This window comes from Panthera leo, chromosome D1, assembly GCF_018350215.1.
Source record: "Panthera leo isolate Ple1 chromosome D1, P.leo_Ple1_pat1.1, whole genome shotgun sequence".
In the NCBI taxonomy this organism is placed as follows: domain Eukaryota; kingdom Metazoa; phylum Chordata; class Mammalia; order Carnivora; family Felidae; genus Panthera; species Panthera leo.
The window spans coordinates 6,935,822-6,960,504 of NC_056688.1; the positions used below are offsets into that span (position 1 = coordinate 6,935,822).

Here is a 24,683-nt window from a genome sequence, read left to right on the forward strand (position 1 = left end):
TCTGTTTCTTTGTGCCTTCTTCAATTTCTTTCATCAGTGTTTTATAGTTTTCAGACTATAGATCTTTTACCTCTTTGGTAGGTTTATTCCTAAGTATCTTAGGGTTTTTGGTACAATTATACATGGGTCGATTCCTTGATTTCTCTTTCTGCCACTCCGTTATTGGTGTACAGAACTGCAACAGATATCTGCATTAATTTTGTATCCTGTGACTTCACTGAATTTGTGTATCAATTCTAGCATTTTTTGGTGGAGTCTTTCAGGTTTTCTACATGGAATATCATGTTGTCTACAAATCATGAGCGTTTGACTTCTTTGCCTATTTGGATGCTTTGGTTTTTTTTTATTTTTTTTTTTAAATATTTTTTTTTGACGTTTATTTATTTTTGAGACAGAGAGAGACAGAGCGTGAAGGGGGGAGGGGCAGAGAGAGAGGGAGACACAGAATCGGAAGCAGGCTCCAGGCTCTGAGCCATCAGCCCAGAGCCTGACGCGGGGCTCAAACTCACGGACCGCGAGATCGTGACCTGAGCTGAAGTCGGACGCTTAACTGACTGCGCCACCCAGGCGCCCCTGGATGCTTTGTTTTTCTTGTTGTCTGATTGCTGAGACTCATACTTCCAGTCTTATGTTAGATAACAGTGGTGAGAGTGGACATCCCTGTCTTGGTCTTGACCATAGAGGAAGAGCTCTGTTTTTCCCCATTGTGAATGTTAGCTGTGGGTCTTTCACATATGGCCTTTATGAGTGTTGACATATGTTCCCTCTATCCCTACTTTGTTGAAGTTTTGTATCAAGAATGGATGTTGTACTTTGTCAAATACTTTTTTTTACATCTATCGAGAGGATCGTATGGTTTTTATCCTTTCTTTTATTAATGTGATGTATTACATTGATTGATTTGCAAATACTGACCCTCCTTGCAGCCCAGGACCATGATCATGGTGAACGATTCTTTTAATGTACTATTTATTGGATTGGATTTGCTAGTAGTTTGTTGAGAATTTTTGCATCCATGTTCATCAGGGATATTAGTTTATAATTCTTTTTTTTATTGGAGTCTTTGGTTTTGGAATCAAGGTAATACTGGCCTTATAGAAGAGTTTGTAAGTTTCCTCCCATTTCTACTTTTTGGAACACTTTGAGAAGAAAACATATTAACTGTTCTTTAAATGTTTGGTAGAATTTACCTGGGAAGCCATGTGGCCCTGGACTTTTGTTTGTTGGGAGATTTTTGATTACTGATTCAATTTCTTTGCTGGTTATGAGCCTGTTCAAATTTTCTATTTCTGTTTCAGTTTTGGTAGTTTGTATGTTTCTAGGAGTTTATCTGTTTCTTCCAGATTGCCTAAATTGTTACGTATCATTTTTCATATTACTCTCTTACAATCGTTTGTATTTCTGTGGTGTTCGTTGTAATCTCTTTCATTTGTGATTTTATTTATTTGGGTCCTTTCTTTTTTCTTTTTGGTAAGTCTAGCTAGGGGTTTATCAGTTTTATTAATTCTTTCAAAGAACTAGCGCCTAGTTTCATTGATCTGTTCTGGGTTTTTTGTTTGTTTGTTTCTATATTGTTTATTTCTTCTCTGATCTTTATTATTCCCTTCTTCTGTTGGCCTTAGGCTAAAAGCATCAGAAGAAGGGAAATATAGCCACTTGTTCTTTAGAAGCCCTCACTTTGGGTTTGTCTCATGTTTCCTAATAAGTAGATACAGATTTGTTTTTTTTGTTTTTGTTTTTGTTTTTGTTTTTGTTTTTTTTGAGACTATTAAGAAAAGAATCCCTCTCCTGCCCTAACCCCATTAATCTGTCTACCTACCGATAGATTTCTTCAGTTCCAGTCCAACATCATAGGATTTGTTGTTTTCTCTGTCCATATTTCTAGCTACCTTTCCCAACAGTAAGGGACCTGGCTTCCCATTTAACTTCCATACGTTTACTTGGTTACTCAGTATTCTTATATGTTACTTAGCTCCTGACCATGTAAGTCATCTCCTTCGCCCCAGCACTACTGAACATTTAGGGAGAGCCTCTGGCCCAGCAAGTATGCTGGGTGAGTCCGTGGGCATGTCCCTAGTCCCAGAAAATTGGCAAACATGCCTGTGTTTCCTCAGACCCAGGAAACATGCCAGGGGATTCCGTAATTAGAACCTTATAGTCATGAAGTTTGAATCCTTGTGGAATCCTTGTCATGTTCCAGCTGTCGTGAACAAGCTTGTTGATCCTCTGCCCCCAGCAAATGTGCTCAGTTGAGCCTTGTGTGATCCCCTGGTTTTGACCCTGGCCAACACTCTAGTCAGGTCTCCAGCCCCCACCAGTGAGGAAGGCTCTGAGCTTTTCTTGAGGCTTTGGTGTTTAAAGTCAGTTCAAGATACTCTATGACATCGTGCATGTGACTCTCAAAGCAAATATTTAAAATGGTCCAATTTAATCTTCTTTTATAATATCTGAGAAGGAGGAAGAAACATTTTTCTACATATGGATGATAGGAAAAAGTATCTTTGAATTTCTTACTATAGCTAGAAAATTGTTTGGCGGCTCTCGGAAACCAGCTGCCTAGTTACAACTGCCATTATTATACCTGGTAGTTGCTGAGTGGCCCTTGGTATCCCCAGTACCATAGAGAACCCTACAAGGTTGCCTTTAGGAAGAGAAGCCAGTGTATTTGCCTTTTCCCTGCCCACCACTATGTCTGCTGTCCAAAATTCCATAGAACAGTTTTGAACCATTGAAGTCTTATCCCGAAGCATTATTTTTGGAGGGTAGGAACATAATAATCATTTCAGATTCTTGCGCAGGCTTTTAACCCCAACAGTGATTACAACTATCTATTTACTGAATTCCTACAATACATGCTAGACATTTACATTCATTTCCTTTAATCCTCAGTAACCTGGCCATGTAAGTGCCCTGTCCGCATTTTACAGGTGAGAGTACAAGGCTCCGATGACAAGGCACGTTTTTTAACCATGCAAGTAATAGGTTGTAGTGCTGGGATTTGAGTCCAGCTCTGTTTGACTTCAGACCCTTTTTGTTACTATACTGCCTCTTTTACAAATTCACTGGTCTTGTGTGTGTATGTGTGTGTGCACATGTGTGCATGCATTAATGTGTGAATTTATGGTTACGTGTGTATACTTATTTAAGCAAATGACCTATAGAAAAAAAATGATTTAACCCCCTCAACTGTCTTAGTATCTAGTGCTTTTAAAGGAGCTTCCTGGAGAAGAACATCCTTTGCCGATGGAAGAGGTTGTTGAACTCCTAAAGCCACTATCGTAAGAAATTAAAACCATGTGTTATGTTCACTTTAAATTTATAAACTAACTGGTGTGTTGTGCTGTACTTATAAAGTTAAATTTTTTCCACTACAGCAACGTGTGTTCTTTGTATCGCCGTGACCAGGATGTTTGCAAGACAGTTTTAAACCACGTCGTTCATATAGTGATGAACCTGTGTCAAGGCAGTATGGATGCTGAAGACACAAGGGATGCCCAAGGGCAGTTTCTAACAGTGATTGGAGCGTTCTGGTAGGTGCAGAGTATTTTGTGGCGTTCTTAACTTTCTTTTACTACTCTGGATGCAATTGTTAACTTTGTCTTTCTGCATTAGTGATTTGTTCGAATCCTTGAATGTGAGTATATACATCTTTTAACAATAGCAGAATGTAGTTTCTGTTTCCTTCCTTGATTGCTTGAAGAACAGTGAACACATTGGCCTTGTCCCCAGTGTATGCATGTAGTCACAGCGTGACGTGACACGAGGCAAGTTTTACCATATTTACAGAGGAGCACATCTTTAGAGCCCTCCTCCCACTTGATTTGTAAGGATTTCTGAATCAGTGTAGAATGTGGTTTTGAAATCTTTGATATAAAAACAAGTTTTACAAATGTTTTCCTTTTAAAGCAAGTTTATAAATAACATGGTTCGCTGAAGTATGATAGCCCCCAGATGAGGCATGATCATAGAAAACAAATAAGGTACATAAAAATGAACTCCTTTTCAAACTAACTTTTTTTATTTGGAGTTTTTTGGAAGCTGAGAATATTGGCCTATGAGGATTACAGAATGAGAATTAAATTTAGTATGAAAAGAAATTTTGGAAGAAACCTAGAATAAGTATGATACTCAATGATATATTTTGACTGAGCTTTTAGTGGAATAATTATTTGACTTTGAAACACTTACTTTATTTCAGGCACTTAGCAAAGGAGGGGAAATGCACATTCTCTGTAAGAATGGCACTAGTAAAATGCCTTAAAACTTTGCTCGAGGTGAGTTATTCCACATCAATTATTAATAAGGCCTCTATTGAAATTTTTAAAGTAGCCTTTGTTTCTGTTTGTTGATGGATAATTTTTGTCTTAGTATTTCATATTTAACCTTAGTTCTTTTCCCATAGGCTGATCCTTATTCAAAATGGGCTATTCTTAATGTGATGGGCAAAGAGTTTCCTGTGAACGAAGTCTTTCCACATTTTCTTGCTGATAATCATCATCAAGTTAGCATGTTGGCCGCAGAGTCCATCAATAGGTAATAGGTCCTATATTCATGACGTGTCTAGAATGCTGCAGATAGCGTGTCTCGTCTGGCACAGGTGTGGGTCACTAGTTGTGATGTTGAAAGTAGGTAGCACTTACTGGGCATATACTGTAGGCCTGGCATTTATGTTTTCTCTTAATTCTGACACTTTTATCACTTAGATACTATTATTTTCTCCATTTTGTGAGTAAAAAGTGTGGCTCAGTGAGAGAAAGTAACTTGCTCCGTGCCATACAGCTAGTAAGTGGTTGAGTTGAATAAGATGTGTGTCTTAACCACTTCCAGAAGGTATTGAATGTTTGGATGTCACTGTGACTTTTATATGAGTTTATAAAATGAAGATTGGGACATTTCATTTTGTGCTAATTACGATTATATTTATTCTGGTGAACATGCAGTCACAGAGTCACTGGAGTGATTCTATCGTGTAGACCTGTTTTATGTTTGAGTACTTAAAGGAGCAACTGTAATTTTTTAGGACTGCATGTTTTTGTCAGGTTGTTCAGCATTCTTGAACGCTTGAAATGTTACGTTCTAACACATCTACCTAAAATATAAGCTGCTTAAATGGGCTCAGATTTCATTAGTTTTTTGAAACAAGACCCAGTATGTTAGGGTGTGTCACATAGTGATTTATTTGTGTCTGATAATATACTTTGGAAAGTTGTATTTAGGGTAAATTATTTCACTTTTTACTTTTTTTTTTTTTTTTTTTAAGATTATTCCAGGATATGAAGCACGGAGGTTCTTCCACATTATTGAAAGCACTTCCTTTGAAGCTTCAGCAAACAGCCTTTGAAAATGCATACTCGAAAGCTCAGGAAGGAATGAGAGAAGTAGTAATTTTAATACTTGCTAGTATCATACACTTCTTATAAATATGGTATATACTACTTTACCAAGCGTGGTCTAAGACGACATCCGCTGGTTTACTAAAACAACTGTATGAGTTAATTGAAATTATCTTGTTATAGGTTAGACTTGGTCCAATAATGGCAATTTCTTTTGATTCAACTTAGATGTACTATTTTTGTGGGAAGAACAAAATTTATTGAGTGTAAATGGCTTCCTTTTTCATTAAAATTTTAATTGAGGGGTGCCTGGTTGGCTCAGTTAAGTGTCTGACTCTTGGTTTCGGCTCAGGTCGTGATCTCACGGTTTGTGAATTTGAGTCCCGCGTCAGGCTCTGCGCAGTGTGGAGCCTGCTTAGGATACCCTCTCTCTTTCTCTCTGTCTCTGTCTCTCTCTCTTTCTGCACCTCCCCCACTCACGCTGTGTCTGTCTCTCTCAAAATAAATAAAAATAAACTTTAAAAAAAAATTTTTTTTAAGTTGAAGTATCGTTAAGGTACAATGTTATATTAGTTTCACGTGTATAACGTGATAATTTCACAATTCTGTACATTACCCAGTGCTTACGATAGACGTAGTCACCATACTATAAACGTAGTCACCATGCAGCATTGTTACATTATTATTGAGTATATTCCCTATGCTGTATTTTTCATCCCTGTGACTTATTTTATAGATGGAAGTTTGTACCTCTTAATCTCCATTCTCTCTTTCACCCATTCCTCCACCCACCTCCCCTCTGATAATCACCACTTCTCTGTATTTAAAAGTCTGATTTTTTTTTGTTCACTTGAAGTGAAATCCTATGGTGTTTGTGTTTCTTTGATTTATTTCACTTAGCATAATACCGTCTGCGTCCATCCACATTGTTGCAGAAGTCAAGATCTCATTCTTTTTTGTGGCTGAGTCATATTCTGTTGCACCCACCTGCCCACTCATCCTCCATATATTCTTTATCCATTCATTTGTCAGTGGACACTTGGGTTACTTCCCTCACTTGGATATTGTGAATAATGCATAGGGGTGCATATATCTTTTAAATTAGTGTTTTTGTTTCTTTGAGTGAGTACCCAGTAGTGAAATTATTGGATCATAAGGGATTCCTATTTTTAATTTTTTAAAGAACCTTATACTGTTTTCCACATTGGCTTCACCATTTTATATTCCCACCAACAGTGCACAGGGTTCCTTTTCTCCACATCCTCACTAACACTTGTTATTTCTGATTTTCTTGATAGCAACCATTCTGACAGGTGTGAGGTAATAGCTCATTGTGGTTTTGGTTTGTATTTCCATGATCATGAATGATGTCGAGCATCTTTTCATGTGTCTGTTGGCCATCTCGATGTCTTCTTTGGAAAAATGTCTGTTTAGGTACTCTGCTCATCTTTTAATCAAATTTTTCTTTAGGTGTTAAATTGTAGAAGTTCTTTATATATTTTGGATGTTAATTCCTTATCAGATATATCACTTACAAATATCTCTTTCCTTTCCGTTTTGTTGATGGTTTCCCTTTGGTGGGCAAAACATTTATTTTGGTGTTCTCTCAATAGTTTATTTTTGCTTTAGTTTTCTTTGCCTGAATTGATATACAGAAAACTGTTGCTAAGGTCAGTGTCCAAGAGAATACTGCCTATGTTTTCTTTTAGGAATTTTGTGGTTTCAGGTCTCACATTTAGACTTTTCATCCATTTTGAGTTTATTTTTGTGTATGGAGTTAGTGGCCCAGTTTTATTCTTGGCCATGTAGCTGTCCAGTTTTCCCAGCACCATTTTATTGAAGATACTGTTTATTTCGCATTGTATATTCTTGCCTCCTATGTCATAGACTCACCATGTAAGTGTAGGTTTATTTCTAGCCTCTCTCTTCTGTTACATTGATTGTGTATCTTTTTTTGTGCCGGTACCATACTGCTTTGATTACTGTGATTGTGATACCTCTGGTTTTGTTCTTTTTCAAGACTGTTTTGGGTATTCAGAGTCTTTTCTGGTCCCATACAAGCTTTATAAGATTATTTGTTCCAGTTCTGTGAAAAATACTGTTGGTATTTTGATAGGGATTGCATTGAATCTGTAGATTGTTTTGAGTAGTATGGACATTTTGATAATATTAATTCTTCCAATATGAGACCATGACATATATTTCCATTTTTCTGTGTCATTTTCAGTTTCTTTCATTAACATCTTATTTTTTCAGAGTATAGGTCTTTTACCTCCTTGGTTAAATATACTCCTAGGTATTTTATTCTTTTTGGTATAATTGTAAATGGCATTGTTTTCTTAGTTTCTCTTTCTGCTACTTCGTTACTAGTGTATAAAAAACTGCGACAGATTTCTGTGTATTAATTTTGTATCCTGCAACAGCATACTGAATTCATTTATGAGTTCTAATGGTTTTTTGATGGAGTCTTTAGGGTTTTCTTTTTTTTTTTTTTAGTTTATTTATTTTGAAAGAACACAAGCAGGGGAGGGGCAGAGGGAAGGAGAGACAGAACCCCAAGCAGGATCTGCACTGTCAGCGCAGAGCCCGATGTGGGGCTTGAACCCACAAACCACAAGATCATGACCCGAGCTGAGATCAAGAGTCAGACGCTTAACTGACTGAGCCACCCAGGCACTCCGTAGGTTTTTCTATGTGTAGTATCATTTCATCTGCAAATAGTGGCAGTTTCACTTCTTCCTTACCAATTTAGATGCCTTTTATTTCATGTTTGGTTGCTGTAGTTAGGGCTTCCAGTATTGTGTTGAATAAAAATGGTGAGAGTGGACACCTTTTATTTGTGCCTGCTCTTAGAGTAAATGCTTTTAGTTTTTCACCATTGAGTATAATGTTAGCTGCGGGTTTTTCACATATGGCTTTTATCATGTTGAGCTTTGTTTCCCCTAAACCCTCTTTGTTCGGAGAGTGTTTATCATGAAAGATGTTGTATTTTCTTAAATTTTTTTTTATCTGTTGAGGGGATCATATGGTTTTTATTTTTCCTCTTGTTAATATGATGTATCACATTGATTGACTTGTGAATATCGAACCATCCTTGCATCCCTGAAATAAATACCCTTGACTGCAGCAAATGGTCTTTTTGATGTATTGTTGAATTTAGTTTGGTATTATTTTGTTGGGGATTTTTGCATCTGCATTCATCAGGGATATTGGCCCCTAGTTCTCTTTTTTGTCTTTCTGCCTGGTTTTGGTATCAGGGCCTTCTGGAACAAATTTGGAAGTTTTCCTTTTTCTTCTCATTTTTGGAGTAGTTTGAGAAGAATAAATAATATCTCTTCTTTAAATGTCTGGTAGAATTCACCTGTGAAGCCATCTGGTTTTGGATGTGTTTGTTGGGAGATTTTTGATTACCAATTCAATTTCTTTACTAGTAATCTATTCAAGTTTTCTGTTTCTTCCTGATTTAGTTTTGGAACTTTATGTGTCTAGAAATTTACCCATCTGTTCTTGATTGTCCAGTTTGTTGGCATATAATGTTTCATAGTATTCTCTTATTCTTTGTATTTTTGTGGTATCAGTTGCTATTTCTCCTCTTTCATTCCGATTTTATTTGAGTCCTCTTTTTTTTCTTGATGACTCTGGTCAAAGGTTTATCAATTTTGTTGATCTTTTCAAAGAACCAGCCCTTGGCTTCCTTGATCTTTTCTGTTTTTGTTGTTGTTGTCTCTTTTCTTTATTTCCTTTCTAATCTTTATTTCCTTCCTTCCACCAGCTTTGGCCTTTGCTTTTTCTTTTTCTAGTTCTGTTAGGTGTAAAGTTAGGTTGTTTTCTTGAGAGTTTTGTTGTTTCTTGAGGTATTGCTATAAACTTCCCTCTTAGAACTGCTTTTGCTACATCCCAAAGATTTTGGATCATTGTGTTTTCATTTTCATTTGTTTCCATGTATATATTTTTTTTTTTTCAACGTTTTTTATTTATTTTTGGGACAGAGAGAGACAGAGCATGAACGGGGGAGGGGCAGAGAGAGAGGGAGACACAGAATCGGAAACAGGCTCCAGGCTCCGAGCCATCAGCCCAGAGGCTGACGCGGGGCTCGAACTCACGGACCGCAAGATCGTGACCTGGCTGAAGTCGGACGCTTAACCGACTGCGCCACCCAGGTGCCCCTCCATGTATATTTTTATTTCCTCTTTGATTTCTTCATTTACCCATTGGGTGTTCAGTAGCATGTTGTTTAGACTGCGTGCATTTGTGGTTTTGTCAGGATTTTTAAATTGATTTATACCATTGTGTTTGGAAAAGTTGCTTGATGTGATTTCTGTCTTCTTAAAATATTTCTTGTAAGATCTGGTTAAAAACCAATTTGGAGAAAGGTGATGGTAGGAAGAAATGGATTGAAAACCCTGTTCTGATAGGGGAGATCAACTTATATTGGTGTTCTTTAGGGAGCCTTATGATTCTTATATTTCTTTGTAGAATAATATTTTTCTTAAATGGCAAAATTATCTGAGTGTTAGAATTTATTCACTTATTTATGCCTTGATATGTTTGTGAAAAGTATATGAGGTGGTTAATCAAATACTGTCTAGTCGGTGATAACACAAAAGGACAGTTTTTGGACAGTTGGGTGAAAGAATGTGAATTTCAAAAAAAGTTTCAATAGATTGGAAAAATGAATGTGAATAATATAAGATTTAATAGAGATGTATATGGTACATTTAAAAAAAAATTTTTTTTTTGACGTTTATTTATTTTTGAGACAGAGAGAGACAGAGCATGAATGGGGGAGGGTCAGAGAGAGAGGGAGACACAGAATCCGAAACAGGCTCCAGGCTCTGAGCAGTCAGCACAGAGGCTGACGCGGGGCTTGAACTCACGGACCGCGAGATCACGACCTGAGCCGAAGTCGGACGCTTAACCGACTGAGCCACCCAGGCGCCCCATATGGTACATTTTAAAATTAGCCTGTCTTAAGCAAAAAGGGAAAATACTGACTTGATAGAAATTCATTTGTAACAAGTCCTAACAGGTTTTACTCTTGAGAGCACTGTATGAATCCCATTGCAATAGTTATCAAAAGAAACAAATTCTGCCTTAGATGTCATTAATAGAAGCTTACTGTCACACACAGCTGATAAAAAGAATCTGGACTCATCTATACATTATAGAAGGCAGCTTGTATTTTGGGTTTGGTTCTGAGTAGAAGTAGATTTTTAACTAGGATGTTAGAGTCTGTAGATCCTGTCTCTCCTAAGGAGTTGGTGAAGGAGCTGACTTAGTGGGAACCTCATAGCTATTTTCAAACATGTCAATGATGGCCATTTAGTAAAGGCTCTTCCTTTTCCTTGTTCCAAAAAACCAGAAGTAGGATCAATGGGTAGGAGAGTTTTCTAAATGTGAAGAGAAACTTTTTTTTTAAGATTTTATTTTTTAATTTTTTTAAATGTTTATTTATTTTTGACAGAGAGAAAGAAATAGAGTGTGAGTGGGGGAGGGACAGACAGAGAGGGAGACACAGAATCTGAAGCAGGCTCTAGGCTCTGAGCTGTCAGCACAGAGCTGACCCAGGGCTTGAAGTCGCAAACCACGAGATCATGACCTGAGCCAAAGTCAGACACTTAACCAGCTGAGCCACCCAGGCGCCCCATTCATGATTTTATTTTTAAGTAATCTCTTCACCGATTGTGGGGCTCAAACTCACAAGTCTGAGATCAAGAATCTCATGCTCCACCTACTGAACCAGCCAGGTGCCCGAGAAGCTTTTATCAATTACAGCTAGTCAAAAAATGTTCACATCTGTTGGGATATTATAATGATGGGTCATTAAACTAGAAGCATGTGTCATTCTGTCTAGTTGCATGATTTTATTTTTACCTTTTTTTTTTTTTTTGAGAGAAAGAGCACACATGCCCATGCACGCATGCAAGTGGGACAGGGGCAGAGGGAGAGAGAGAGTATCTCAAGCAGGCTCCCTGCCCAGTACAGAGCCTGTCGTGGGGCTTGAGGTCACGACTGCGAGATCATGACCTGAGCTAAAATCAAGAGTTGGACGCTTAACCAACTGAGCTACTCGGGTGCCCCCATTTTTACTTTTGACAGTACACGTGAGTGTATGTTTTGCAGTATAAAGTGCTGTCTATGAAATTATGATAATAAAAACATCCCAGGATGTATACTTTGTAATTGAAAAGGAGCTTTTAGTTATTCTCCCCTACTTGGATTTTTTTTTTTTAATTTAAGTTTTTGTTTTAATTCTCGTCAGTTAGCCTACAGTGTTATACTACCTTCAGGTGTACAATGTGGTGCTTCAGCATTTCCTTACATCACCTGTGCTCATCACAAGAGCACCCTTCATCCCCATCACCTGTTTACCCCCCCCCCCCCACCTGCCTCTCTGGTGACCATCAGGTTGCCCTTGTTGCAATTTCTTTCTTGTTTTTCTTTAAATTGCTTTATACCTCACTGAAATGTTTGTGAATTCTTTCCCTAAGATATTATCAGAAACAGTTTTTGCACTGTAGAAACTTTGATATTTTCTCATATCTCTGCTCTTGGCTCCATCACTCTAGGGTTTAAAATTGCTCACTGGTGGGGGCCTGGGTGGCTCAGTCAGTTAAGCGGCCGACTTCGGCTCAGGTCATGATTTCGCGGTCCATGAGTTTGAGCCCCACGTCGGGCTCTGTGCTGACAGCTCAGAGTCTGGAGCCTGTTTCAGATTCTGTGTCTCCCTCTCTCTGACCCTCCCCTGTTCGTGCTCTGTCCTCTGTCTCAAAAATAAATAAATGTTAAAAAAAAAAATTAAAAAAAATAAAAATAAAAAAATAAAATTGCTCACTGGCTGCTTAGACGTTATAATGGTGAACATTGATTTTAGCCTGATTGGTTTATTTGTAATGTTTGTGTACTCATATGACATCATTGTTTTTAAAATTCCATCGCAGGCCCACAGAGCTGAGAACACTGAACTCGTAGATGAGGTTTATAACAGAAAATCTGTCCTGCTGATGACGATGGCTGTGATTTTATGCTGCAGCCCCGTCTGTGAGAAACAGGCTTTGTTTGCCCTGTGCAAGGCTGTGAAAGAGAGTGGATTAGAACCTCACCTCATTAAAAAGGTACATGTGGATGAATACTTTTTATTATCTTCCTTGGGTAACTTGTAAATAATTTAAAAAGTGTAAACTTATTTTAAAGTGGCTCTTGGAGACCGTTTTATTTTTTAGATCTGGAATATTGGAAAGTAGTAACTCTTCAGCGTATGTTTATTTGTATGTGGTATCATTTATTTTTTACCTCCAGCGTGTCACGGGGTGTTCATTGAACTGATAGGGATCAGTGACCTTTCATCAGGCAGACCAGGCCCTCTGGAATTGCTTTTATTGAGGGAGACCCATAGAGAAAAGAGCAGTAGCAAGTGTTTTGCCTGGGAGTTCTGGGTCACGACCTTGGGATCTAGCAGGGCTAGAAGTCAAATCATAGAGCTGTGACACTTTTAAAGTTGCAGGACTGGGAAAGGAACACTAGAGTCCATTTGTGCAATCACATCAGCACATTGTTGTTGAATGTTTGCCTCTGCCCCGTTCCACCACCTCACCTCCATGGTTTGGAAAGTTCCACGCCTTTCCATCATAGATGTTCATGTGATGAACCAGTGATAGACCAGTGGCCTGACAGACCATTCAGGATTCTACCAGCATGGTCTCCATGGACCCTTAAAGTAGGCCAGCCTGTGGGTGATCAATCTTAGACCAGTTAACCTTTTAACATTTACTGAGTGGTCGCTATGTGCCAGGCTCTGTGCTAATTATATTAAATACATTTTTCTTGTTTAGCGTCTCTGAAGTATAAGTACTTTTATTATCTCCATCTCATAGATGAGGAAGCCAAGGTATAGAATAGTTGAATGAACGTGTCAAAGTTATGCTGTAAATAATGAAGGATTTAGATCTAGATATATTATTTCATTGGTTTCTTAAAGCATTGACTTCTTTCTGATTTGTGCAGGTTTTAGAGAAAGTTTCTGAAACCTTTGGGTACAGACATTTAGAAGACTTCATGGCTTCTCATTTGGATTATCTGGTTTTGGAATGGCTGAATCTTCAAGATACTGAACACAGCTTATGTTCTTTTCCTTTTATTTTATTAAACTACACAAATGTTGAGGATTTCTATAGGTAGGTGTACACACACAAGAAATATGTTCATTTTAAAATTAGAGGGTAATGTTTGGGAGCCCCCCACCCCCACCTGACACACGCACATACACACATGCACATACACATGTACGTGTGCACACACACACACACACACACACACGCACACACACACACACACACACATCCGGAGCTTGGGGGCTGTATAGTAGGAGAGACAGGGCTGCTTGTTTTAATTAGAGTGTACTGAAGGGAATCACTGGGTTTAGGGTCCGGTCCTAGCTGTGCTAGTAACTAGCTGTGTAACTTCAGGCAAGCCATGAAAATACCTGCTCGGCTTTGGTTTTTCAATCTGTACAGTAAGAAAGTAACATCGGTCTCTAAGGACTCTTTCAGCTTTAAATTTTTTTTTGAATTTTTTTTATTTTTACATTTATTTATATTTGAGAGACAGAGAGAGACAGAGCACGAGTGAGGGAGGGGCAGAGAGAGAAGGAGACACAATCCAAAGCAGGCTCCAGGCTCTGAGCTGTCAGCACATAGCCCGACATGGGGTTCGAACTCACGGACCGTGAGATCATGACTTGTGCTGAAGTTGGACGCTTAACCAACTAAGCCATCCAGGCGCCCCTCTTTTAGCTTTAATGTTTGGTATTCTTCCCTATGACAAACCAAAGAGAAATTACCAGTGGCTGTTATTTCTGCATTGTTCTTCCTTTCTGTTCCTTGGCTATGGACCATTTTGTCATTATTTTTATTAGATTTAAAGTGTAACGTAAAAATACTTATTTTGCTAAATCCTAACTCTTGAGAAGAAAATTTTGAAAATAGATTTGGAACAACTGAAGAATCATCTAGAGAATAATGTTTTGGTCTCAGGATGATGGGAAAGCAGTGCGTTATTCAGTGATCCTTGTTGTTTCATTTTGGCTATAACAGTATTTACATTCATAGTTTGAATTCACCGGGCACCTGGGTGGCTCAGTTGGTTAAGCGTCCAGCTCTTGATTTCAGCTCAGGTCATGATCTCACCATAGGTGAAATCTAGTCCCACATCAGGCTTTGTGCTGACAGTGTGAAGCCTGCTTCAGATTCTCTCTCTTCTCTCTCTCTGACCCCTCCCCTGCTTGTGCATGTGCTCTCTCTCTCTCAAAATAAACAAGTAAACTTTAGAAAAATAGTTTGAATTCATACATTTCTTTCACATTTCATTCTACATAAATGAAATAATTTTGCATAAATTGATTATGTAGAAGAGAGAAATTCGTTTCCCACTTTTTTTGATCATAGAATTAGGTTGGTGTATTCTAAGATCTCTGTTTTCTTATGTGATTATTTAAAATTTATTTAACTTCATCTCTGCATTTATAAAATTAGAGTAAGAATGTTTAGTGATCTAGACAAAGTGATGTTCTAATGCTCGTTTCATTATTTTAAGGGCTGTATTGTAAAATTTGACTTTGAGAAGTTATATATAACATGTACTTGAAATTTTTACATTTTTAGATCTTGTTACAAGGTTTTGATCCCACATCTGGTGATTAGAAGTCGTTTTGATGAGGTGAAGTCCATTGCTAATCAGATTCAAGAGGATTGGAAAACTCTTCTAACACACTGTTTTCCGAAGATTCTTGTAAATATTCTTCCTTACTTTGCCTATGAGGGTACAGGAGAAAGTGAGACAGCACAGCAGAGAGAGACTGCTACCAAAGTCTACGACACACTCAAAGATGAAAACTTTCTAGGAAAACAGGTATGACTTCACTTTTACCTACTAGCTCTAGGCCAAATGTGGGGCTCGAACTCACAATCCTGAGATCAGGGGTCTCATGCTCTACCAACTGAGCCAGACAGACACCCCTCTTGAGCCCCTAATTGGTCTGAGATGTAACTTAAAGATTTTCTTTTTAATGTTTATGCATTTTTGAGAGACAGAGACAGAACGCTCTGCGAGTGGGGGAGGGGCAGAGAGAGGGAGGGAGACACAGAATCCGAAGCAGGCTCCAGGCTCCGAGCTGTCGGCACAGAGCCTGACTTGGGGCTTGAACCCACAAACTGTGAGGTTGTGACCTGAGCCGAAGTCGGACACCTAACTGAGCTACCCAGGTGCCCCCTGACATGTGACTTTAAAGTTTTAAGACCAGTCATCATTTATGTAGTAAAATTTAATATGTAGTCATCACTGTCTGGTGTAGGCAATCCGTGAATTTTTTTATTGTTGTTGTTATTACAGTGGTCTCTTCTTTTGAGTAGCTTTTATAAATGAAATGTTTTTAACCAGAAAAATTTTTAAAAACTTTGAAATTTATTGCTTTTTCATTTTTAAAATTTATTTTTATTGGCAGTAATACGTGAATGCAAGCTGGGTGTTCAATCCATGCACTACTGGACAGTGTATACAAAGTGTTCCTCACTTTCTCTTCAGTCCCATTGAGCTCTTTACTGTTCGGGGAGAAGTATGATCCCAGACTCCCATGCTCTGCTCTTTCTTTTTTCCATGACACTTACCACCTTTTAACGTGTAATATAAGTTACTTAAGAATATGGTTTATCTTCTCTGCTGTGAGTACTTGGACAGATTTTCTGCTGTTTTTTTTTTTTCTGCTTTGTACCCCTGCTACTTTGTATGTAGTGAATACTCATAATTTGAGAAAAGATGGAGTCAGGTAAAAAAGGATCTAACAGCTTCTGTTTTTAATATAACTTACATACATCCAAAATAATTTGAGGGAGATTACATTAAAAACACATATATAAACTTTGTTTAAGGTCAAAGAGGATTGGTAACTCTCAACTTTTTTGTTTTGTTTTGTAAGTAAGGGATGACTAAGCAAAGTTGGCTAATGTTAAAATTACAGTTAGATAAACTTCAAAAGACTTGTTTTGTTTGCCCCTGACCTATATGGAGCCAGCAAACGGAACGAATTTCCCAGCTGCTTAGAGGGACCACTGCCAGTCAGAGCTGCTTCTCAGTCAGTCTGGAGGCAAACGAGGAGCTCCCTTCTCAAAAGTTACTTGGAACTGGATGTTACAGCTCCAGAGGTTATGGGATTTATGAAAGACGCTGCTTTTATCCCCTCCCAGCCCGTCTTCCTGCTTAGACTTCTAAGCAGACTTAATCTTACTACTTTTTAAAATTATTCAAACCAAAAGACAGCAATTTTCAGAGTCAGAGTAAGTCTAGGAGGAGAACATAATTACACTGAGGCCTGATTGAAACATCAGTCTTGAGAATGAAGAGAGGCAAACTTAAATGATAATTTCTTATCTTCTTGGTTAAAGACATAAATTTTTATTAGTTTCAATTCCAGTTAGCATTAAGTTGTCACAAGTTAAGTTTTTCTTTGATTCTCTAATACACACTTTCTCTGAATCCATCTTGTTGATTCTTTTTTCAGTGAGTAAGGGTTGGTGCAGCTATTATTATTAGTCTCTAAGCCTCTTAAAACTGTCACTTGTGGAAAGCCAAAAATATTAACAGTTGCAACATTGTTTAGCTGTACCTAGACATCTGAACAGTATGTCCCTCAGCTAAACAGTACAGATCGGGCTTATTACAGAATAATAGGAAACTAGTGAAGCCGCTGGTCATTTTTTGTGTAAGGGAATTCATGAGTTTTTCCTTTGTTATTAATCAGATGGGGCCAATTTGTCCTTCCTTGTCCCAGATATACTTTGAAATGAGCTGGTGTTTTAAGAGGGTTGAAACCTTGGAAGTGGTGACCTGAATGACGGATGTGTAAGCCTGAGGGAAAGGCTAGCACCCTTACGTTTGGCTTCCTTTTTGTCACATTTTAAAATGCTTCTGTTATGAGGAAGTGTGTTTTCAAACCTCCTTGCACACCAAGTAAATCAGCCGTTTATTTGCCTTTAAGTTTGGTGCCCTGGTAATTCCTAACTTGGAGAGCTAATGAGTCCTCCTTCACAACTTCATGACCGTCCTTCCCTTGGCTGGGGTATATGTAACGCCGCAGGCCCATTCTGTATGATTAGAGAATGTGTGCCTCTCTCTGGGAGGCCGCCGTAACAGGAGGTGGATCGATGGAGAACCTGCTCCTGTCTGGGAGGATTTTGGTTGACTGATGATGACAGGGGATGTGGGGGCCAGCTAGGCTCAGAATTTGGCACATCAGCCAAGTAGAAATCTGGGGGAAAGTTCTGCAGGGAACAGAGAAATGCTTATTGCCAGTCACTGGGAATTCTTACAAGTATTGTTAAGTGAGAGAGATCTCCCAAGTGAGTCAAGAGTAAAATGCAGACTGAGAAGCCGTGTAGATCAGTGGGGAATTTGGTTGGCAGGAAAATTACTAGGTTGAGGAATTCAGTGCTACAGCTGAAGCCTTAGTTAAAATGATTCTTTAAAATGAAACTAGAGTCAGATTAAGGGAGTCTTGTTTGGTTAGATTTCCTTACTCTCCCCCAGGCTACAGGTCGGTTGCATAGCAGAAAAAAGTGGAGTTAGCCGTATGTCTTGGCAGATCTTAGGTCTTTCATCATCTATTTCCTTTTACGGTCACTGACTCATTTTGGAAATGATGCCGTAACATTAGCCCCTTGAGCCGTGTTAAAGCTCACAGACATAAGAACTTAAACATTATTTTAATTTTGTATCCTTACAGATTGATCACTTATTCCTCAGTAATTTACCAGAGATTGTTGTGGAGTTACTGATGACGTTACACGAACCAGCAACTTCTGGTGGCAGCCAAAGCACTGACCTTGGTGACTTTTCAGGGTACGGGTATTTTAAACTTAGCGGATTAACTGCAATCTCAGAATTTCCTTGGGAAGCTTATTGCTTGACACCTTCAAATGTCTGTTTCAGTTTTTAGGCACAGCTATGCTTTTAAATTGTTTCTTTAAAAGTAACTGCCTTTGACTTGAAGTACCACCTCCTTGCCTCTACTGGAGTCTCCCCACCATGATTGCTCGCTCTTTCAGGTGGATCACCTGGTTTGCAAATCCGTTGACCTTTTCCTTCTCAATCTTTCATTCTGTTTTTTGAAATTTCATGGACACATCCAAGGGTTTCTTACCTGTGGCTTGCATGTCTAGATCACCTTTTCTTGATGCTCCTTAGCTCTCAGAATCTTACCTATGACAGCTTAACTTGGATGTGAGACGCACTTGGCTGTATATGTTACTTTCCCAGCTTGATTGTAAGCTTCTTGAAAGCACCCTTTACGTATTTTTGAGTTCCCTACCATGCCAGCTGTGCAAAAAAGTAATAATATCCACCCGAATACTTTTACTGTATAATTTCATTTGATGTAAATAGTGTTTGATTTCCCAGTCTTAAGGTATTAGTGCTTTTACAGTACTAGCTTAGAACTTTAATTCAAATGTGAAGTGATACCAAGGCTCATTTGTGGGATTGCCATTAACTTCATAAAAGATTTCGTCAGCAAATCATTTAAAATTGATTCAGTCATGGAGGGCACAGGTATTTAGATATGCTGACTGCTAACATGTAGACCGTCATAAGTCATTTGTGATTTTATTTAAAAGCCAAGTTTTTCAATGGAAGAGTAGTTGTAGAATGTGGGATTATTATTGTCTTAATTTTGTTCTGAAAATGATGACTGCGTGTTTTCTTCTGACTCTTAGGGATTTGGACCCTGCTCCTAACCCACCTCATTTCCCATCACACGTGATCAAAGCAACGTTTGCCTATATTAGTAATTGCCATAAAACCAAGCTTAAAAGCATCTTAGAAATTCTTTCCAAAAGCCCTGTGAGTACACATTTCTATTAAAATAACTGAAGAGAGAATTCCTTCTTTTTCAGCTCAAAAATCTGTGTAAGTGCATCTTAAAGAGAAAAAAAGATGAACAAATGGAAAATTCATCTGAATTAATTAAAAAGTAAAACACTCCTCAACAAGTTTATATCTTGGTATCTTACCTGTCAGTATTCATTGATGAAGCCTGAATTTCATGATAGTTTAGTCATATGTTAGCTCAGAGTGTAGATATTTTTTAAATTATTTTTTGCTGTCTGAAAGCTAGATAAATTGACAATAGTTTTTTAAGTTCATGATATTAATTTTCTTAATGTAATATTTGCCTTTGATATCAAACCAACACAAAATTCTGTAATTTGTTATTTTGAATATAAAATACATTTGTTATAGCTGAGTATAAATGATTACATAAGTTTTTATGAAATGTCTCTTTATTTTCTAGGATTCCTATCAGAAAATTCTTCTAGCCATATGTGAACAAGCCGCTGAGACAAATAATGTTTATAAAAAGCACAGAATTCTGAAAATATATCACCTATTTGTTAGTTTATTACTGAAAGACATAAAAAGTACCTTAGGAGGAGCATGGGCCTTTGTTCTTCGAGACGTTATTTACACTTTGATTCATTATATCAACAAAAGGTAAGAAATATATTTAGAGCAATATGTAAGTTTTTTCTACCCTGTTAGTTGAAAATTTACATAGTTTTAAGATGTAGAAGCCACAGTATTGTTTTCTTTATTTTGCTTTCTAATATATAGCTACTTAATATTTTTTAAAAATTACATTACTATTTCTTCATCTCAAAAAATATTAGTATTAAGGGTCTTCAACATTTAAAAAAAATTTTTTTTTTTTTTTTTTGAGAGAGAGAAACAGTGTGAGCCAGGGAGGGGCAGAGAGAGGGAGTCACAGAATCTGAAGCAGGCTCCAGGCTCTGAGCTGTTAGCACAGAGCCCAACGCAGGGCTCGAACCCACAAACTGTAAGATTGTGATCAGAGCTGAAATCTGATGCTTAACTGACTGAGCCACCCAGATGCCCCAATTCATCATTTTAAAATAAACTAATTTTAGATGGCCTGAAATATCTATGTCACTATAGTGGTTCTGGTCACCAGTTCCTGTGTGTGTGTGTGTAACACCCACTCTCCAGACACACACACACACACACACACACACACACACACACTCACACAATTATCCAGACACCTGCTGGGTGTCCTACAGTTCAACTCAGATGTAGCTGGTTAGTGTCAGATTCCACAGATTGAGGTCTCAGTCCTGCAAGACTGCCTGCCCCTCCTTCCTTTCCAATGGCAGTCACTAGCCAGGATTAGCACCTGTGCTGTCCAGCCAGCTCTACACTGCAGGTTCCAATGACCCTCTTCCTACAGTCCTGAGTCATTTTTAGAGTGGCTCTCAGAACTCAGGATAGCTGTTTACTGACTAAAATACCGCTTTATTATAGAAGGGCATAGCTCAGGAAAAGCCAGATGGAAGAAATCGCGTAGGACCATGTATAGGGAAAGTGGGCACCACTTTGGATGGACTTGGCATCCTTATCAGAAATCATTTGGCCCTTGATGTGTGGATTTATTTCTCGATTCTCAATTCTGTGTCCTTGGTTTGCCCTTGTGTCAGTACTACCTGGGTTTTTTGCTGTTGTTTTTGTTTGTTTTGTTTTTTTGAGAGAGCACAAGTGTGAGGCAGAGGGAGAGAGAATCTGAAGCAGGCTCCATGCTCAGCATGTGGGGCTCAGCCCCACAACCCTGGGATCAAGACCTGAGTTGAAATCAAGAGTCAGATGCTCAGCCCCCCAACCCACCCAGGCACCTTAATCTGATTATTTTTTTAATTTTTGTGTGAATTCTTTATGTATTTTGGATATTAACCTTCATCAGATATAGCATTTGGAGATATCTTATATCTTACCTTGTTGTTTTGTTGATAATTTCCTTTGCTGTGCAAAAGCTGTTTATTTTGATGAGATTTTTTCTTTTGTTTACCTTGCCTGAGGAGACGTACCTAGAAAAATGTTTCTCTGGCTGATATCAAAGAAGTTACTGTCTGTGATTTCTTCTAGGAGTTCTGTGGTTTCAGGTTTCCCATTTAGGTGTAATGCATTTTGAGTTTATTTTTGTGTGCAATTATAAGAAAGTGGTTTAGTTTCACTCTTTGGCACATAGCCGTTCAGTTTTCCCAGCACCGTTTGCTGAAATGACTGTCTTTTCCCTGTTGTAGATTCTTGCCTCCTTTGCTGTGGATTAAGTGACTATATAAGTGTGGATTTCTGGGCTCTCTGTTTTGTTCTGAAAACTGGCTATTTTACTATTAAATTGTGGTAAATGGGGAAATCACACTCTCCCCTTCCCTAGGGTTTGACTTTTTTTTCCCCTAATTGTCGAAGGTTGTAGTGGTCCATATGTTTCACGAGTGTGCAAACTCTTTTTGCCAAGGGTGTGTTCCTCACCGTATGTGGCTACTGAAGAGTGTTCCTTGTGTTCAGGTAGTATTTTTACACAGATTTCCTTGAATGCCGAGAGCAAGTGATTGAATAAGAGAGAGAGAGAGAGAGAGAGAGAATGAGAATGAGAATCTTTCCCAACTTCTGCAGGTTGGCTCTTTGTGAGGACTTGCCTTCACAGGCAGGTTCTCACCGAGCCTAGGGACTAGCCCAGCATGAACGCGTATGGTCTTCCTGGGTGTTTTTTGAATAAGCTTCTTACCTTGGGCATATGTGTGGCTTTCTCAGTGTCCCAGATATATGAGAGATTTTGAACTCTCTAATTTCAGGAAGAAACTTTCTTCCCAGCTTTTCATCCAAGGCTTTAGGCAGTCTGTTGCATGTCTGAACAATAATCTGTTGCCCCTCACAGCTGTGGGTAGTTGGCCAGTGTTATTTATGGTGCTTTTGAGTACTGCTCATGGCTCTTACAGCCTGGGGAGATTCAAGTAAGACAAACCAGAGTGAAGCACCCGCCCTTCAGGTAGCTCCCAGACAGGCTTAGGACAGATACACACAGTCATTAACAAATACGCTCTGCTCTGCTCCATCCAGAGCAAAGGGCCAGGATCCCATGCTGGGAATGGGGACTATAGTTTTTTCATCACACCCGCCAAGCTGGGGAGGGAGTAGCGAGGCAGAGGCTGGTAGAACGCCATGAAGCTTTAAGTCTTTTTTTTTTTTTTTTTTTAAACACTTGTTTATTTAGAGAGAGAGAGAGCGCGCCAACGGGGGGGAGGCAGAGAGAGAGGGAGAGAGAATCCCAAGCAGGCTCCGTGCTGTCTGTACAGATCCCAGTGCGGGGCTCGAACCCATGAACTGTGAGATCATGATCTGAACCGAAGTCAGATGCTTAACCGACTGAGCCACCAGGCACCCCTCCAACTGTTTTTAAGTTGCCGTTTTTGTTTGTTTTTTGTTTGTTTGTTTTTTAGCATTTGCTCGACTTCTGTACACCTTTGCCTATTTGACAGAGTTCTGACAAAGTTCTGCCCGCTCGGCCTGTCAGGAGGGGGGATTGGAGCTGTCTACTCTCTCATTTTGCTGTTGTCACTTCTCTTTTTGGTTTTTAAACCATTAAGGAATTAGATACAAAAGTGACTTTTGTGTTGGGGTCACTTCAGAATTAGAGCTCCTGAATAAAAATGACTTTTTAATGAGCTCATATGGAAGCAGTTTCCCAGAACTTACTGTTTTTTGCCTGTGTCACAGGCCTTCTCGTTTCATGGACGTGTCGTTACGAAGCTTCTCCCTGTGTTGTGACCTGTTAAGCCGGGTTTGCCACACAGCAGTCACTTACTGCAAGGATGCTTTAGAAAATCACCTTCACGTCATTGTCGGTACACTCATACCCCTTGTGGATGATCAGATGGAGGTTCAGGAACAGGTGATGCCCAAATCATCTTCACAAAGATATTTGACATACATTGATAAAGCGTTATTGGAAGGAGCTGAACGTTTTACGTTTACTTGGTGCAGTGGGTCATTTCAGCGAAAATATTCTTTGAAAAATGGTTGGAAAAACATTTTCAGTTAATTAAGCCTTGTAATCATTTAATTACAGAGCACCTAATAATTTTTTTTAATTTTTAAAATTTTTTGTATTTGAAAGAAACAGAGACAGTGCGAGTGGGGGAGGGGCAGGGAGAGGGAGGAGAGAGAGAGAATCCCAAGCAGGCTCCGCACTCCCAGCATAGAGACCAGTGTGGAGCTTGAACCCACAAAACCTCAAGATCATGACCTGAGCTGAAACCAAGAGTTGGGTGCTTAACGGATCGAGCCACCCAGGCGCCCCCAGTAACTTGGATCTAACAGATTACCTAACAGTGTCTGTCTCTTCCTTGCTTTGAAGTATAGAGGTAATGAAAACGAGGGACAGCAGTTCATACTACTGTCATGGTGTGTGAGATACTGCTTAAATAAAATGTTCCGGTAATATTGGCATTTCTCTACCCCAGTGCCCATGCTATAGCAGCAACTTACGTATTTGTTGACTCATTTGAAAACAGTAATAGCTGGTACTATAGAAGTAATTAGAACCTTTTATCTGAACTAGGCCAGTAGAGTTTTTATCACTTATTATAGTAGGTTTGGTTGTTTTACTTTAAAATGTAATTAAACCATTTTTTCCTTTTGATTTTTTCTTTTTTAAATTATGTTTAGGTATTGGACTTGTTGAAATACTTAGTGATAGATAACAAGGATAATGAAAACCTCTATATGACAATTAAACTTTTAGATCCTTTTCCTGACCATGATGTCTTTAAGGATTTGCGTCTTACTCAGCAGAAAATTAAATACAGTAAAGGACCCTTTTCACTTTTGGAGGTAATAATTATTCCATCATCTTACTATTTTGTATTTGGATAAAGAGCAATACTTTTTGAACACTTCTAATTCTCTGAAAGAAAACAACTGAGTCTTTTAAAAAAAACTGTGATAAAAAATAACCTGAGATTTAGCTTCTCAACAAAAAAGTGAGTCTTAATATATCCTCTTGTATTGCAGTAAAATTGTAAATATTAAGTTTTTTTTTTGTTACGGTCTGAAATTAAGTATTGAAGAAATGTGATATAAAATATGCCTGATTTTCGTATGCATCAGATTCATTAATTCCTCAAAATTACTGTGTGATCTTTTGAAGGACAATTTGATGTTTGAAGTAGAGAGGATATTTGAATTTTTAAAGAGTTTTTCAAGTTTTAATCTTACTTTAATCTTTATAAACTTGAAAATTATTTTCAAGTGTGTTTTTTAGCATAAATTTTCTTCCAATTTTAAAACCATACTCTATATTTGACTACATATCAATGTGATAATATAGCTAAATGTACTAACATATAAAATGAGAGTTACAGTACTAAATAAGTAGAAATTTAAACTTTTCCCTTGGAATATGCTAATTATAATCTTAAAATCTTAAAGATGTTCTTGTGAGAGAGTCAAGAT

General features: G+C 38.3%; 1 protein-coding gene across 6 annotated transcripts in view; it reads left to right on the forward strand.

The window, feature by feature from the left end:
* ATM (ATM serine/threonine kinase) overlaps window positions 1–24,683 on the forward strand; it is a 129,944-nt gene that overhangs the window by 41,977 nt on the left and 63,284 nt on the right. For all 6 annotated transcript variants that reach the window (XM_042906231.1, XM_042906230.1, XM_042906233.1 and 3 more), the window contains 13 exons: window positions 3,196–3,278; window positions 3,375–3,530; window positions 4,199–4,274; window positions 4,403–4,533; window positions 5,261–5,378; window positions 12,275–12,448; window positions 13,338–13,507; window positions 14,993–15,239; window positions 18,106–18,221; window positions 19,094–19,220; window positions 19,672–19,871; window positions 22,947–23,121; window positions 23,898–24,062. In XM_042906231.1, the coding sequence (XP_042762165.1) occupies window positions 3,196–3,278; window positions 3,375–3,530; window positions 4,199–4,274; window positions 4,403–4,533; window positions 5,261–5,378; window positions 12,275–12,448; window positions 13,338–13,507; window positions 14,993–15,239; window positions 18,106–18,221; window positions 19,094–19,220; window positions 19,672–19,871; window positions 22,947–23,121; window positions 23,898–24,062 (1,938 nt within the window). The remainder of the gene's footprint in view (window positions 1–3,195; window positions 3,279–3,374; window positions 3,531–4,198; window positions 4,275–4,402; window positions 4,534–5,260; window positions 5,379–12,274; window positions 12,449–13,337; window positions 13,508–14,992; window positions 15,240–18,105; window positions 18,222–19,093; window positions 19,221–19,671; window positions 19,872–22,946; window positions 23,122–23,897; window positions 24,063–24,683) is intronic.